General features: G+C 37.0%; 1 protein-coding gene across 2 annotated transcripts; it reads right to left on the minus strand.

The window, feature by feature from the left end:
- Nucleotides 1–1110: 1110 nt before the first annotated feature.
- On the minus strand, nt 1111–18107 carry LOC104598260 (Basic-leucine zipper (bZIP) transcription factor family protein). 2 transcript variants are annotated; one of them, XM_010260219.3, is made up of 5 exons: nt 16838–18097; nt 16600–16693; nt 14645–14777; nt 14329–14413; nt 1111–1721 (listed from the first exon to the last, which is right to left on the minus strand). In XM_010260219.3, exons 1-5 carry the CDS (start codon nt 17265–17267, stop codon nt 1357–1359), a joined length of 1107 nt encoding a protein of 368 aa, XP_010258521.1. In that variant the 5' UTR covers nt 17268–18097; the 3' UTR covers nt 1111–1356. The 2 variants fall into 2 exon arrangements, with proteins under 2 accessions (XP_010258521.1, XP_010258520.1); XM_010260218.3 differs by having other exon boundaries at nt 16600–18107.
- Nucleotides 18108–18829: the final 722 nt, after the last annotated feature.

Genomic DNA, 18829 nt, shown 5'->3' on the forward strand with positions numbered 1-18829 from the left:
AGCATGTATTTAATATTATATATTTATCGTAATAAACAAAATTACTTTTACAAAATGAGAATTATTATGATTAATGATTGAAATAGCTAAAATGCAGAAAAGAGTAAAGAAAACAAATATGCCCATTAACATGGTCAAATAGATCATATTTTTCACCAATACACACCATGCTTAGGTTATTTATCTTTGTTCATGGGCTTTGAAAAGAACATTAAAATTATTATTACTATTGTTTTTTTAATATTGTTGTCATAGAAACTACCATATGCACATCTATTAGTACTATTATATAAAGCGGATAGTTGCCTTGGATTTTTTTGTTAATTAACAGTGGCTTATTACAAGACTCACTAAGGAGTGACCGCATGTTCGGGTTGGGCAAGTTACCTTGGTTTTGGTGTAAATCATAAAAGTCAAATTTGATTCATCTTAACTTATATCATTACCCTTTACTAGCCCCTTACACTAAAATACATCAAAAGGCCCGAACAAATGCAAATAAAAAGATGTATTAATGATAAGAAGATAATACACATAGGTAAGAGGTTTGGTCTAGTTTAGCCTTAAAATGGTTTGGTTTGGTTTTCTAAATTTTAAAAACAAGACCAAACTATAAATTGTGTTAAACCGAATTATTAATAATATGTATATAATATTTTATAATACATATGTTTAAACATATGTATAATATTTAAATCTTTAACTTGTAATTTGATTCCCACGAAACTGTTTATGTTTGAGAAAGTGTTAATATAATTTATACTATAGTACTAAGTGGCATTTGTTAACATTCAATTTGATATTTGAATGACCCAAACCGTACTAAGTCTTGTTATTACCATTTTCAAATTTTTATTTATGTGACCCAAGCAATTTCATAAAATCAGGAGTCAGGACTGATTCACCAGTATTCTAGTTAAAATAAATTGATAGGTCAGCCAGTTTTGGCCTTTTTTTTTTCTTGAATCACGATTTTCAAGGTATGACTGACCAAACCAGCCAAAGGCCCAGGTTGGTTCAACCAACCTGACGAGCCTGTCCAATCCAGCTTTACGCTTGACCAAATTAGTAAATAAAATGGGACTACAATTTTCCATTACAAGGTCCGTAGGAGTATAGGCTAAATCTAAAAAAATATTTAATGAAACAGTACTGAAAGAATATCATGTTCATTATATGGATGCTAATGCAAAAGGAAATATCCTTCCTACCTGGCCGAGGGCCCTAAGGTTTGTTTCAATGTAAATGGGCGGAATATAGATGAAACATTTGATGGTGAATTTGATTGCCCCTTAAGCGTCTGAACAAATGGATCCTAATAAAAAATATAACAATTGCTATCCCCTGATTTTTCCTTCAGTCATTGGACGCAGATGTTTTCTCTCCCTGGTTTGGAGTAATCGATGGAGGTTTAATTCTCAAATCCCCAGTTTGTTGCTGCTGCTGGAATTGCTGTTGTTGAGGTTGTGTGTGTTTCTGTTGCTGCTGAAGCTGATGTTGATGCGGCTGCTGCTGCTGCTGCTGTTGAGAATGAATCTGGAGCTGTTGAAACTGATGTGCAGCTAGGAGTGTGTGCATCGTGTTACAATTGGGATAGAATTGCTGATTGGATCCAATTCCAAAAGAGGATCCATAGTTCATCATGGGCCCGCCATTGGGAATGGCTTGCCCTGTCATCAACTTGAGACGTTGGACTTCTTCCCTCAGAGCTTCATTCAGGGCTATCAGAATAACAGAAATAAACGATAAGCCAGTTTTCAAAGACAATAAAAACACATACAATCTTTCATTAAAAGCTATATAGATACGTCCAAAGTAGCAAAACATGTTTACGTTGAAATAAATGAAAATTGTCTTTACCAGGAATCGAAATAATAAAAACTGGAAGTCACTCAACTCAGATAATGCCAAACAAAAAAATTAGTTGATCGCCATGATTCACTCCCCACGCTTGGGTGTAAAGCCAACTTGGGGGAATCATGGAATCCACTTAAGAGTAGGCTAACTATAAAAGGTACTGATATTTTGATGAAATTTGTCATCAAATCAAATAGAATGTACACAGATGCACTTTTAGCAATACTTTAGTCCAACCCCAATCAAACTCATATCCAGTTGAAACTATTACTAGATTATAATGGAAATCTTCGTGACAGAATGATCCTTAAATCTGACATGCCACTCTCTGACCACCCACTCCATATACAAATACCACCCACCTACCCGTGGTCCTGTACATGCCCCTAGCCAGTATGGATACAGTAACAGATACTGCATGGATACTTCTACACATGGTTCTCAAAACCGAACTGGACCGGAAGGTCAGACTGGAAAAACCGGGAACCAGTCAGGTGACCAGTTCCGTTTTCCCCCCAAAACAGTTGATTTTGGTCAGCAAACTGCTGAGCCGGGCGGTTAACCGTTCGAACAGTTTTGACCATTTTTTATTTTTTATTTTTGTCAGAACGGGCCAAATGTTCGACCCGGGAACCAGACCCCTGACCGGTTCGTTCTCCGGATCGGTTTTAAAAACCTTGCTTCTACATGTACTTGTATTAACACAAAAAATGTAAAATGGTATATTCTAACAAAACATACTATAAAATTATTTGCATGTTATTAGAAATTTAATTAGATTTGGCAAGATCTAAGCTTTGCTAAATGACAATCAACTTCAAAAACTAAATTTAAATGCACAATGCAAGAATATTACATGAGATGCCCATATCCATATCCCCATCCAGGATTTTAGAAAATGGAATCATATCCTCATTTCCCATATGCATGTCCATGTTCGCATCCATATCTGGGCAACACAGATTATCATAATTGAGAGAAGTCATAAATCCTCAACTAAGGAACATGGGCCAGCTCAGACAGAGGACTGGAGAAGTACGAGGCTGATCAAAATTCACTCCAACCCCAGGAACAACCATCAAATCCAATTTTATGACGCTTCATAACAGTAAACGTTGGCTACATAAACCCTGTTCCGCCATTCCATTCTGTTGAGTACCATAACCATTGTAAAACTATGGGTCCTTAAATTATTTTTCGCTATTCAACTCATGTCCTCTTTGGTATGCCCTTAGCTCTTCTGGCCCCTCCACTTGTTACCAATCACTTCTTACTAGTGCTGTGGACGATCCTTTCTGCACAAGACCAAATCATCCTACTCTAATATTCCTAGGTTCATTTCAATAACTTTCATAACATTTTACTCATCCTGCACTAATTCTATGAGCAGCATCCTCTTCCATCCCCCCCTTGTTACTGACACGACAGCAAAGCTTACTGATGGAAAACTATGTGATTTTCACAAGTGATTGATCATCCTAACTACCAAATCCACTAAAATGTCTCTAAACTCTGTTAAGTGGATAAACATCCTAGTTGTCAAGGTGCATTGGTGATTGAGCGCCCATGGGGGGTCAGCTCACAAAAGCACCTACTTGTTTTTGTAAAAGATGTGTTTTTATGTCTTTACATTTTTATTTTATTATGATATTATAATAAACATTATAAGACTAATCTTTCATTTTGTGGATTCATAATATTTTCATATAATAGTTTCATTTTATTTTATTTTTCTTTGTTTGCAGTATTCAATCAACAAACAAGTCTGTAGATGATACCTTAAGCACTTGAAGAATTTAAATGATTGACAGTTTACTGAGATGCAGGCACTTCTTTGATTGGCAAATAATGACTTCATTGATTAATGGAAAAGAATGTGCGTCCCTTTTTCTAGAACAATCTTCTTAATTAATATTGTACTTCCTCATGATTCTCTATGTTTTAATTTGAAGTTTGCACTTGATGAAGATTACAATGAATTATGATTTCTGATTGTCACGAAACCAAGGGAATCAGCCTAAGATTGATGGTTTTCTATTTTAAAAATCCATTGCCCAGGTGGCTAGATGCTCCCATTGCCTAGAATCACCTTGGCACCATGCCAACCACGGAAGTATAAATATGCAAACCCTTGTACAAATCCAACAAATAATGCTTTGACAGGTTCGTTATGGTATCAGAAAATGAAAATCCTGAAATTCTCCATTTCTTTTCTCCTACATACAACCATAAATTGGCCAAGCACAAAATAGACCTACACATGCCCCCACTCCCATCCAATACACACAAAAGAACAGGTGAAACATGCAAAAACTGCAGAAGTCCATAACATCCCTCAAGAAAAAAGGCAGTGGATACAAGGAGACCCTCTAGTTATTACTAGGAACACTGTCTAGAGGACCTCCTTTGGTAATCAGTTGATTAAGGTAGCATTTAGCAAGTCTTTCCATGCAGTCTTCTGGGCCTAGGCAAGTTTGGAAGACCAAAAATTGGTCTTTTATATTTGGTAACAGAAAGCCAATAAGATGACGAAAATCAGTGAATTTTGGTAAGCTTTAAATGAAGTTTTTGCATCTTTCCACATGATAAATAGCCTTCAGATGCATTTTTTGAAAGCTTGATAGACCGATCCACTAGCCAACCGGTCTTGATCTTTAAAGACAAGATCCCGAAAGATCAGTAAACCTTTTTGGCCATCTGGGCTGTTGGAAGATCTTTCTAAAAAGACTTGCCAAATGGCACCTAAGACGACCACCTTCTAGCTTTTCAAGCCCAATCAAGCATGGTAACTCTCTAAAGGCAGAACTCCTTTCACTTATCCAAGGTCTAGTGCTGGTCTCCATGTAAGGATGGACATAATATAATAGTAGAGGGAGAATACTAGTCATTTATCATGGAAGAAAGCTGAAGAAAACATTCCAGGGCTTATAGGACAGTGGTTAGATAGGTGCAAACACTGGGTAATAACTTGAATAACTCATTCAAGTGGGTGCCTAGTACTGGTAACAAGGAAAAGTCTTCAATGTGTAATACCCAGGCCGGGTTTCTTATCAAGGATAGCCTTGTATCACCTTATCATAATTATGGGTGGGAGGATGATTTTGTAATTAACAAAATACAAGTACAACCTGTTCATTATGTCATCCTGCATTTCTTTTGATACTGAAAAAAATGTTAAAAATCATCCTAAAAAAATGCCCCCTCCCCATTCAACCAAAAACAGTAATCAGTTGAGATAGCAATAAACTGAACTCAGGCACATACTGGACCTGGTGCAGTTTGCTGCCTGCTGGGAGGTAGACATACATGTTTCTAACCACTTGGACCAACTAAAAGACCAACCAACCCATCCCTCCCCCCCCCCAATTAACAACCACATTATTCCACTACATATTACTACATCCATTGAAGCCCTAAAGAGGAAGTTGAAACCTACCTTATATTCTTCCCAAGGCACTTACAGACTACAATTTACTCAATTATTTTATTAGTCATTTCCCTAGAACATTCTAGCACCTACTATATATTCTTACCAAAGCATGCAAGGACTCCAATTTACTAAAACATTAATTTATTAGTTGTCTACCTAGGATTTTCTAGCTCCTTCACATTCCAACAAGCAATCTTCATTGGATACCCCTCCTGGCTTCCAGAGATAGACAAAAAAATCTACTCTGTATTACTATCCAAATACCTTTTTCCCAATTTCAATACAAGTTAGAGAACTTCCACCAGAATACACCAATGACAAAACTCATTGTTGAAACTTTTTTTCTCACCTGACTTATGACTGTCTAGCTAGGAGTGCAATCAAGCCAAGCCGAGCCAAACTTTGGCATGTTTTGGCTCGGCTTGACTAAAATACTAGTAGGTTCAAGTTTGAGTTCAAGTTTGAAAGCTCAAAAATGAATATATTTTTATATTTTATAAATATATATGATCTATTTTTTATAATATACAGTATATTCTTATATTATATATAGAATATAAAAATATTTTTTACATACAAATATATTTTCATAATATATATTATATAATATATTTTTATATTCTATAATATATATGTATGCATGTTTGTGTTAATTGAGCCAAGCTCACAAGCTTTTGAGCCAAACTTTTTATTGGTTGAGCTCCAGCTCGAATACCTAATTGAGTTTGCCCTGATGTTCGAATTCGATTCAAGCTCAAATAGAATCGAACTCGAGCCCGAACTATTCAATTAGACCTCGATCCGATTGCAGCCTTATAATTCTAGCCCCCTCACACTAAAGGAAATGATCTCTATAGGACATTAAATTTAAGGCATATGATGAACTATCAAAAGTTAGACACTAGAGAGAATGGAATTTATAAACTGGCAAGAATGAGGAAAAAAGAAGCGAAAGATTTAAATCAAGTTAGATGCAATGAAGAGGAAGACAAATGAGCCTCGATAAAGGATTAGTAAATAAGGGAGAATGATTTTGAAAAATTATTAAATGAAAAACATGTAGAAGGTGCTAGTGGAGGAGACAAATGAGCCTTGATAAAGGATCAGTAAATAAGGGAGAATGATTTTGCAAAATTATTAAATGAAAAACATGTAGAAGGTGCTAGTGGAGGAGCGATTAGTAACTCCAATAGTACTAAAAGTAACATATACCTTCATAAAATTAGAATTACCAAATTTGATGAAGCACTAAACAAGATGAAGGGAAAGATGTAAAGACCTGATGGCATCCCAATAGAAGTGTGGAAAGGTATGAGAGAAGTAGGCTTATCATGGCAACTAATTGAGCAAAGGTTATGACATGAAACAAATATTTAAGAAAACCAATTCAGGTTTATTTTATGCTAGGGATATCAACCATGGAAACCATCATTCTATTAAGACAATTGATAAAAAAGGTTTTGAGAGAAGAAAAGAGATCTCAATATGGTTTACGCGAAGAAAGGAATCCCAAATTGGTATGTAGAACACCTGAGGGAGAGACATCAAATGTCCAAAAAGGAAAATCCTATAAATGTGGAGCAGAGTGTTGGGCATTTAAGAAACAACATGTCCAAAAAATAAATGTGGCAAAAATGAAATCACAAACAAACCTAGGAGTATTCCCAATGGTGATAAAATAAGAGAAAGTAGATTGAAATGGTTTAGTCACATGCATAAAGGACCATCTACAACACCTGTTAAATAAAAGCGATCTGTTACTAGTTGAAGAGGCTAGAAGAGATTCATCAAAAAAAGAGGCTGGAAGAGCTAGGAACAAACCAAAAAGGACTTGGTGGAAATAATAAGGAATGATTTAAGTGTTCATAGTTTAACGATGGATACGGCTTTAAACAAAATAGAATGGCAAGGGTTCATGTAGCCAACCCTATATCGTTAGGACAAGGCTTTGACGATGACAATGACAATGAGACAATCTTCACTAGGACATTGCCATGGGCTTTCACATAGATTCACACATAACACTTTTTCTTTCTTTTTTTGATCAACAACCACAATGAAAGAAATTTTATTAATGTGAAAAAGAAAGGTCTTCTACTTAAAGAGGAACAAAAACTTAGAAGAAAAATAGAAATAACAGCTGACCCAAAAAAAATATATCAAACAGAAAATGAAGAACAATAAAGAATGTATGATTAGCCTTCCTGATGCATCATCCCTAGTCTCGGTGCCCCCTATAGCATAAATAATCTCTCAACCTCATTTTTTTTTTATAATTGAAGAGGAATTTTATTAAGAAAATATGAGAACTGTTACAAGCATCCCATTGAGAGCCACGAGGTGCGACCTCCCTTAAAGAGTGAAAATCACATAGCACTGTAGATCAATATTACAAAGTTGCCCAATACAAATGTTCCCTCAAAACCCCTTGTTTAGCAAGATAGTCTACCATAGCATTTGCAGACCCGCCAACCCACTATATGCTAGCATTCATGTTTCTTAATAACCAGTTGGCCTTCTTTGAGAGGTTCTTGTAGCACCAAATGACTGAGCTCGGATCTGTTAACCAACCTACAATAATCTTGGAGTCTCCTTCAATTTGAAGGTTCTCAGCACCAAGTTGATTAGCAATCTGAATACCTCGTAAAGCTGCCAACAACTCAGCCCTATTTGAGTCTCCTATTCCCACTGGGCCCAAGTACAAGGCTATGATATTACCATCCTTATCTCTAAAAACCCCTCCTATACCTGAGGGGCCAGAATTGCCTTGACTGCTTCCATCAAAATTCAGTTTTACACAACCTTCCAGCAGTGGAGTCCATACTGTGGAAGTCCTTTCCTTCTTGAGGGAGCTATTAGCCACCTCTAGCCAATTCCATCTAAAGTCGTCAAAGGAGAACAAATGGAAAAAAAAAAACTGAAGTTTTCAACCAATGAATTGCCTTGTTAAGATACACTCATTGATATGTAGGAGACTTTGTTCCTTTTCTTGAAAAATTCTTGCATTTCTTTCCTCCCAAATTGTCCCAAGTGCAATTGCTCTGATACATTTCCACATAATCCTCCCTCTTTTTGTGGGCCATACAAAGACTGACGGGTCGAAAAGCAGACTTACATCAGTGGGTAAATTCCACCTGCAACCAAATATGGCAAAAATCTAATCCCAAATAACAACAGCAAAGGAGCAGGAAATTAGTAAGTAGAAGCATTCCTCACTGTTAGCTTTGCAATGGATGCACCAGCTAGGGGACAAGCACATAAAAGGCTTCCTTTTTTGTAGGCAGTCCAGAGTGTTGATTTTCCCATAAAACACTTCCCAACAAAACAAGATAATTTTGGAGGGAATAGGCTTAGCCCAAAGCTCCATTACACTGTTAGCTTTGCAATGGATGCACCAGCTAGGGGACAAGCACATAAAAGGCTTCCTTTTTTGTAGGCAGTCCAGAGTGTTGATTTTCCCATAAAACACTTCCCAACAAAACAAGATAATTTTGGGGGGAATAGGCCTAGCCCAAAGCTCCATTACCGGAAAAATCAACTGCGGGGAGGAAGAACAGAGAGCTTTCAGAAAGGAGGCACAAGAAAAGGAGCCTTTTGTGTGGGGGCACCAAATCCTCTTGTTTGACTGTAAAGGATCCAAACAAACATTATCAAGAATCAAAAGAAGTTGAGAAACATCACTAAGTTCAGCACCCCTCAAGCCTTGGTGGAAGCCAAAACCCCAATTTAAAGACAAAGAAAAAAAGGGAGAGGGAAGGGAAATAGAGACAGCCTTATTCTTAAACAAGGAAATAGAATAGAGAGAAGGGAAAAGGTCTTTTAAGGTTGAATTTCCCACCCAGACATTTTCCCAAAAGAGAATAGAATTCCCTAAGCAAACATCACACCTGACAAAATTAAGAAATTGGGGAAGGATGCTTTGAATCACTTTCCAAGGAGTTGTCAAAGTAGCCTGTCGAGAAACACTAGCATCCCAACCATTATTTGAGCGACCACGAGTACTAGTTATCACCTCATGCCACAACCTCCCTCTTTCCAAGGGCCATCTCTACAGTCACTTACCTAACAAAGTTGTATTCTTCAATACCAAAGTTCTTGTCCCCAATCCACGTTCTTCATTCTACACACTATGTCCCACCTTATTAAGTGATCCTTCTTCTCTTCCCCTGGCTCCCATAGGAAATTCCTCATTAGCTTCTCCAATTTCTTTGCCTCCCTAGAGGGGATTCTAAAAACATAGAGATAATAAACCGAGAAGTTAGCTAGAGTGACTCTTAACAATGTTACTCTACCTCCTAGAGAGATATAGTTCTTTTTCCAAGTAACTAATCTTTTTTCAAACCTCTCTAGGATTGGAATCCAAAATCTGCTTTCCTTCGGGTTAGCACCTAAAGGGAGCCCAAGACAAGACAACGACCAAGAATCCACTTGGCAATTTAAGCACTCAGCAACGGGCTCAATGACCCCTTTCATCCAAATTTATTCCCACTACATAGCTCTTATCCAGGTTTATTTTTAGGTTAGAGACACTTTCAAAGTAATTTATCAAACTCTTTAGATTCCTCACTCTCTGTAGGTTGTCCCCTTCATTGAAAATGATGATATCATCTGCAAATTGGAGATGGGTAACTAGGACATTATTCCTACCTATCCTCCAACCTTTTATTGCCACCTCCCTATCAGCCTTAGAGAGTAGCCTACTGAAAACATCTGCTACAAGAGTAAACAGAAAGGGGGAAAGGGGGTCACCTTGCCTTAGTCCTCTAGTAGCAGAAAAGAAATCCTTCACCACACCATTTACCAACACTGAAAAATGACAAGAGCTGATGCAACCCTTCACCCACTTACACCACCTATCACCAAAGCCATAGCTCCTAAGAATCTCTAACAAGAAACTTCAATCCACTAAATCATAAGCTTTCTCTAGATCCCATTTACAAACCACCCCTTGCTGGCCAGACCTCCACATTTCCTCCACGCATTCATTGGCTATTAAAATTTGACCAGTTATTTGTCTTCCTTGCACAAATGACCCTTGGGCTTGATTTATTAATTGGGGTTACACTGTTTTTAGCCTCAAGGACAAAACCTTAAGCCAGAATTTTGTAAATACTCGTCACCAAACTAATTGGCCTGAAACCTTTGGGATGTCTTGCATCCAACAATCCTGATAAAACTCAACCTCATTTTTACCAAATGAGTCTTCTATACCATTAATTGATCAAGGGATTCAGATGAACAAGTTCAACGATCAGTCAAGAATCCAAGGGACCACACGCCCTCAAATGCTTAAGACATCATGACAATCACATTGGCATTCATCTTCCACAACCAAACCATGCCACCTAAGAAATAGGCCAGTTTTAATCCTGTAGCAGATCTCACAGTTCAATCCTCTGGGAATTGTCTTCTCCCACTTAAACTGGGAAACTTAATGGAATAAGTCCTTCATTATCTGGAAAAGAAAAAGAATAAAAAAACACTAATACCTGAAGATCCAAGGTTGCCCAAAGAAAATCCTTTGAAGTTAAATTTGACAACCAATTGCCTAAGCAATCCAAAGCCAAGAGTCCAAAACACCCTCCTTTGATTTGTGTTTGGTTCCTGAAAAAATTATTGAAATTGGTAAAGTTTTGGGGAAGTTCTTAAAAGCATCTTATGAAACCCCTAGAGACTTAACAACTTCCCCAATTTCAATAATCTTCTTAGAAATTAGATGCAATCTTGGGGAGCAAAGCTGGTTTGTAACCGACCACTGCCAGAAAGATAGAATCCATAGAAACCCCTTTTAAATACTCAGGTAAAAAAATCAATGGGCGACTCCTACGCAATTAAATCAATGAGGATATGTACCTCTTCTTCCTTGTTGCTGAAGGGAGACCAGGAAGCTCCAAAAAAAGGAGAAAATGGTTCCATAAACAAGAAAGGAACAAGTGATTGCATCCATTGTTGTCAAGGACTCAAGGTGACACCTATGCAACAAGGAGCCCATGGAGGGTCACCTCACTTAAACACTAAGTTATTTTGAATTATTTTATCCATGGCATGCCTTGGAGAGCTCAACCTCAATATGAAGCTTCACAGTGTTTGAAGAGTATGCACCTCATATTACTTAATTAGTGTCACTTTACAATGACAACAATATGAGCAGAATCCACAAAAACTTAAAATTTAAGAGTACTCATCTAGATTTGGTACAGCTAAGCATCTACAAAAAACACAAAATAGAGTTGACATACATGATTATATTCATCATCGTCAAAGTAGTACTTATTGATTGTTAAAATATAAAATAAATTTATACTAAAAGAATTCAAGACAAAATAAACTACAAAAGCATGCAAACTAATCCTGAACCAAAAGTAACCTTTTTTCCCTTCCCAATTAATACGTAGGGCTGAAAATTGCAAAGTAGCTAGAAAAAAAAATGATGAGGGATTTTTTGTAAGAGCCAGAAGATGAAAAGAAAGATTTGGTGAAGCGGGAACAGGTGTGTAAACCTAAGGAGCAAGAAGGCTTGGGAATTGGAAACCTAATTAAGAGGAACAAGCTCTTTTAGGAAAGTGGTTGTGGAGATTTCACTTAGAGGAACAGGTTGTGGCACAGGATCATTGAAAGCATTAATGGTGTAGCAGAAAATGGCTGGGATGCAAAACTGCCGCCTCACACTACTTCAATTTCCCCTTGGAAGGCAATCTCTGAGGTACTATCTACCTTTCTCAATTCTATGTCTTGATGTCGGATGTGGGAATAGAGTCTTATTTTGGGAAGAGCTCTGACTTGGGGATTTTCCACTCAAACTACAATTCCCAACACCATACTCATTAACAAACGTCAAGAATGAACCGGTGTCTAGATTTGGCAAGCCTTCAACACTTGGTTTAAACTAGGATTTTGGATTCAGAAGGGGATTGAGGGACAATGAATGTGAATCCCTTATCCTCCTACTTTCTCTCTTGGAAAAGGTTTTCTTGGAACAAAATCTTTTGAATTGTAGAGTTTGGTACCCCTCCCCTAATGGTCACTTCTCTTGTGCTTCCTTCTTTAACCTTCTTATTAGCTCAGAACCCACAGGGATAAATCTCCCAGTGAGTGAAATTTGGTGCAAACCAATCCCTCCTGAAGTGCAAGCTCTATGTTGGGAAAGCTTCCTCATGACAATTAACACCTATGACATGCTACAGAAAAGAAAGCCAAATAATTACCCTTCTCCTCATGTGTGTCTCCTTTGCAAGGTCAATGGCGAGACCCTTCCTCATTTACTACTCTCTTGTTCAGTTGTTCCTTTGTGACTTGTATTTGGGACTACTGCTCTCTTTTTGGTTGCAGATGGGTACCCCCACAGGATGTGGTTAGCCTCTTCAACTCTAGCTTCTTGAGGCAACAAAAGAAAAGGGGAAGAGTCTATGGAGAATAACAAGAGCAACCCTGGTATAGACCATTTGGGAAGAGAGAGAAACCAAAGAATCTTCCATGAAAAGAGTATATCAGTGGAGGAAGTGATTGAATCCATAAGATAAGGATCAGATCTGCACATTGGGCTAAAACAATGGAACTTTTCAGAGATGTCTCTACAAATGACTTGTTATGGAAATGGACTAAAGTGGCACAAATAGATACACACAAAGTAGTGATAATGGAATGGAAACTTCCAAGGCCAAATAAATTGAAACTAATTTTTGATGGGACCTCCTTTGGCAATCTGGGAGGACGGGTATAGGGGGAGTCTCAAAAAACCATCGAGTAGTAGTGGCCTTATTTTCTGGGACAATTGGACTTGGAGATTCAGTTAAGGCTGAGATAATGGCACTCTTAGAAGGACTAAAAACTAGCAACACAGCTAGGTGTTAGAGAGCTCGAAGTAGGAGACTCCTTATTGGTTATTTCTTGGGTGAAACAAATCAATTCAGCCCCTTTGAAATATAGATTTGCCTTCAGAGAAATTGACTTCCTAGCAAATAGTTGCAACACTAGCTTTGGATGGGTATAAAAAGAACAGAAAATGGGCTGGCAGATGTCCTAGCAAAACAGGAAGTGGACAGGTCCACTTTATTTTGGGCAATGTTGTAATCTATGATAGTAAAAAGGGGGGATGGCAAAAATTAGGGTGGTCAAGCTGTTTTCTGTTGTTTTTGGGCTACTGTGAAGCAAAACCATGTAACTTTTTCAATCATTAACAAAAGAACTCATTTTTCTGATAAAATAAGTAATACATAGGGCTGCAACAAAGCAATATCCTTATGTACACAGATTCATGTACCATTATTTTTCTTATTTTATTGACTGATAATACATCATAAATAGACATCTTAAAATACAGTAGATGTGCACCACTCATACTTTGTGTGTATATGTCTTCTCTTTAAAAACTGGAGTGTAAATAGCAATATAGCATAAAAAATCACCATCTGTAACATAATATTATACTGTTTGATTGACAATGCCAAGAGGCACAACCAACATGTTAAATTTTGGTTCCTAACAAGTTATCTCTTTCATCTGAAAAAGATGCAGCCAAGATAAACATATAAAACTTTGAAACAGAAAAAGTGATTTTCTAACAAAAAGTAAACATGTCATAAATAAAGATGGCATTTTTGTTAAAATAATTCAAAGACCTATGTAGGAGCTTTGTGCCAACTGCCAATTGTAGACAATGATCTGGTAAACATGCCCAGAACTTTAGAGCAAGTTCAAACATCAATGGTAGAGGATTGTATCTGGAAGGAGTAAATTAGTACTAACATTTTTTTATAGGATTAGCACTAACATTTTACCAACGTCCTTGTCATATAAAATGATGAAGCAACAAGTCAATTGATTATAGATTAGGATTATGTCTTTTTTATACCATCTGCGACACAAAGTATGCAACTAGTTTGATGTTCTAGAACAATGAGCTCGAGAGGGCCATTGTCAGTAACACAATTACCTATGAGTATGAAATCATACTAAGAAACACCATTTATGAATTTAGAAGTACAATGATTTAATGAAAGACATATTAGGCATCAAACAACAAAATCAGATTGAACATTTACCATCTTGAAGGTGAACCTGTTGCTCCATTGTTTGCAGACGGAGTTTCAGCTCATTGTTTTCAGCAGTCAGACCATTTGTATCTCTCTACCCATGAGAAGGCAATAAGAAATGATAGTCAGAAACAAAAACTGAGGAAATGAAATAAACTGTGTTTATTCAGGATTTCATAATGTACATAAGCAAGGGATACAAGATCAAAACATCTAGAGAAATGGCACTGGAGTTTAAGAATTGGTAACATTCTAAACCGTCATGCCAAGTTTTGATTCCTATCGAAAGAAAGGAAAATTGAGAGATAAAATAGTAACAGAATACCTGCAACATGGTCAACTGAGCAGAAAGTGTGGTTGCTTCTGTTTGGAGGGTCTGCACTTTCCGTTCTAGTTCTGCTATGTACCTCATTTTCCTCTCCTTTGACCTTGCAGCTGACTGCCTATTTGCCCAGATTCTGTTTCATAAAATAGGACAGACAATCGTAAAAAAAAATAATAATGGGTGATGGTAATCAATATCAGGGAGAAAGAAAAGCACTCCAGTTATTCTATTCTTATCCAAGGAAATTCCAACAAGAGGGAGCATAAACAATGCTACACAAATTTCCTTGTAAGATAATAGAAACTACAGAGCTCTCAGACTAAAAAAAGAATATTTAGGAATCACAATCTGGACAATGTCCTTCTGCCTTGTACATGGGAAGGGATGGCTCAATAAATTACGGTTTTCCACTTTACCTTCAATATATTTTATTCAAATATGGTGCCCCAAAATCATCATTTGCAGGAAGTATATGACCCTATTCGTTAGAAATTTACTCCTTCCAGTCAAAATTATAGATGTGATCTAAAAATAATGTCAATGTGTAAATTCAATATCTTGTCAGAACTTAGAATTTCAAATAAGGCAATAGGTTGGTATTTTGCTAAGTCTAATATGCAGTTTCAACTGACTTAAAAAGAAGTTTTAAATGCCCAGACATATCCAATTTGTGTGCTTTTTATTGCAGGGTGGAGAGAGAGAGAGAGAGCCCAAAAGGTGCATTTGAGAAGCATTGAGAAAGCTATATTTTGCAAGCAGCATTTTTTACCTCCAAATGCCTATTGAGAACAAAGTCTACTAAAGCAGACCAAACTATTGGTTGTACGGTGGGAAATTAGAAATACCCAACAATGCCATTTAAGCAGGCCGTACTTTGTTTTCCTACTTAAGAGAGGCTTTTTTATGATGGACTTCAATATTCAAAACATTTTGCTAAAAATACCTTCCAATGAGTCAATAAATGAACTAAGAAAAGGTTGCAATCATCATGAATGCAAACTTGGCATAAGAATGTTGCCCAATCTACTAAGTCTGAGATCATTTGCAAGTTTTCTACTATGACCAGTTTTAGATTTAAATCTTCATATTCATGTCCCAGTCTCCTGTATCAACTCCATTAACTTCATCTGTAAAATCATGGCCTTGTTTTAACCAATTTTCAGTGTGGATATGTTTAAAATTAAATCACAAAAGAATAGAAAAAGAAAATGGTGTTACATGAACTCAGAGCTTTTTTTTTTTATAAATAGGCACATAAGATAGGAAGAAGTGTTTTCCCTGATTTTGTTGCGAGGCAAAGATCCCAAAAAATCTATGTGAATAAGGCTTTCATATCATATACATGAAATACCAAGTTACTCAGTTGATAATGGAATTTTTTTTCTATGAAGTTGATAATGGATTCACAAATTTACCATTAAGAAATTTCATAAACATTAAAAGTTACATGAATATGAAATGATTGGATAAGATAGGTTTTGAAAAAACTGAAACTAAAGCATGATATTAACATGAACATGTGTTTCTTCTTTTGTAGATTTGGACTTTCTTTTACCAGTGTCCATGTCTTGGGCCACAAGAAATCGGAGGCCATCCATTCTAGTGTTTCCGGTGTCCAAGTAGGTATCTTCATTGAGGAAATCCAAACATATTTTTTTATCTCATATGCAGAAAAACATATGAGATGCCAAGTGGACCAATAGATAAAGATGATGTTTATAAAAGAAATCACTTGAGATTCTAAGTGTGCCATCAATAAATATATAGAACCTATTGAGTAAGAAAACTTAACACGATTACACAAAAACACCACAGACCTAAAACAATAAGAAAAAAAATTACAACGAACACATTGCAAAAGTTATGCATGCCCTTATTTATGCATATGCAAATATACAAATCTCAACATTGTAGATAATCAAGTGCAAAAATGAGTAAAAAAATGAGAAATCGACCTCTTTGCACGCTTTGGGTCAATGAGGGCAAGATCAGCAAGCTTAGCCGCTGACATGGCCTTCTTGGTTTCTGCCGCAGAAGGTCCTTCTGTGCCTGAAACAAGCAACTCCGATTTGATCAAGGTTGACCCATCCATGGATTGGCTGTGCTGATGCCTAACCCTTGGCCTCTCATTAGCACCAACAACTAAATTCTCAGCCGAAGGAGTTGCAGTTGCTGCAGCCGTTGACCTCTCACCTGCTTGAAACCCAGATGTCGCCGAAGATGCACTAAATTTCTCCATATCAACGTACATGGAAAAGAGGTCTTCCTCAGTATCGTCCGACAGCGAAGGACCGTCTCCAGGACCGACAACACCAAGATCACTATCAAAGCTGATATCGTCTGGGAGACTAAGGATCTCAGACTGAGCCCGCCGATGACCAAGATTCTTTGGAGGGAAATCTGGCATCCGACTGATGTCATGGCTAAAATGGTTGGTATCAGACGACAATCCATGACCAAAATGACTTGATTCTGGAGTAGATACCGGGGCTGGCGGTGGCATTGGAGAAGAGGAAGGCTCAGACTTCGCAGTGAAATTATTCCCCGGCGACGAAAAAGCAGAATAACGAGCTGAGGGAGGTGGCAAACCTCCTCCATGGCAAGGAGGCTTATCCTTCTCCATGATCAAAACCCCTCAAAGTATAAGAATCTCGAAACAGAATAACAACAATCGAGCAGAACAAGAGATGATAAACCCCCAAAAGACAAATGCCTACTCCACCACAACGTAAACCCTAGAAAAAGAGTACCCGAGAGCCGTTCTCCTCACAGACCAACTAAAATCCCTAAAAAAAACGAAGGGTTCTTCTTAAACCCTATACACTAGACATTTACGCCTTGTATAAAAAATGTGGGTTTCAGATAACAAAACGGATTCAAGGAAGTCAGAGTGTTGAAGAACTATTGCTCTCCTTGCAATCAGAGCTTCGACAAATAAGCAAATGCAAAGCCCTAAAAATCGAAGATCTGAACTTCCCCCAGAGTCGAAAGGACTGCCACTTCGAACGAATCAATGAATCAAATGGCAGTTCCAATTTTATAGAAAAAACCTCCAAAACATAAAAAAATAGCAACAGAGCATTGACATTCACGGCAAGCAAAACCCTAAAAAACAAATACCTGAGCTTCTAATATGATATATGAAGTTCCAAAAAAATAAAATACATCAATTCTACAACTTTCCAGAGATTTTACAGCATAAAAAAAATGATGGAACAAGAAATGCCTACCGCCTACCGCCTATCGCCTATCAACAGCTCTGACGAGCAGAAGGAATAAATTACAGAGAGAGAGAGAGAGAGAGAGAGAAGAAAATCGGAGGAGGAGGCGTTTCAGGAATTTATTGGAGGCATTATAAGAAAAATAATAAGGAAATACAATTTGGGTATGTTTCTGGAAAGAATTCACGCCGCAATCTGGAGGGTGACGTCGTCACGACTCACGATATACACTGCATTTGGGCAATTGCTGCGCTGGGAGTACTAATTACTTAACCCAAGACGCGTCTCGAACTAATTCTTTTTCGCTGGGCCAGTACTGTACTTTCCAGTGTTCTAAGATCATTGCTGTCTTGCTGCTTACTCTTGTCGAGGTGTTCGTTTCCACCATTCTCGTTGCCTTGAATAATTGCCTCCATCATTTACCAAAATATCTCCTTTGCTATAGTTTACATTTTATCAACTCCCCCACAAAATTTGTTAATGATTTACTTAATCGACCTTATTTAACTATTTATCTAATCTAAACTATTATTAAAAGTATGAATCAGAGTGTAGAATTTTTGTTTAATTAAGATGATCTTTAGTATTGTGAGTGTTTTTTAGGTTCAATTGAAAAAAAAATGTTTATACTCAAGATGATGGATAATTATTCTGTTTGTGTCTATGTTTTACCATGTAGGCAGTAAGAAATGTTTTTCATCTCTTTTGCTGTTTGGTAAAGTGATTTTTATCATTTTTTTTTGTATATGCATTCTGATTTGTACAAATCGGTGCCATGTCAAAGAACCGTTGGTAGCAATAGCTTGCTTATACATAAATGAAATGCCAAATTTGGTGTTTCATGCATTAGAAGTATCATGATTTACAAGGCATGGGTGCTTTTTACTATTTTTTTCAAAAAAATGCTTGAACCTAACAACATTATAAGTTATAGAAAGTGGCACCATTTTTTAATAAACGTAAT

This window comes from Nelumbo nucifera, chromosome 7 (genome assembly GCF_055504915.1).
Source record: "Nelumbo nucifera cultivar China Antique chromosome 7, China Antique-T2T, whole genome shotgun sequence".
NCBI classification, from domain to species: domain Eukaryota; kingdom Viridiplantae; phylum Streptophyta; class Magnoliopsida; order Proteales; family Nelumbonaceae; genus Nelumbo; species Nelumbo nucifera.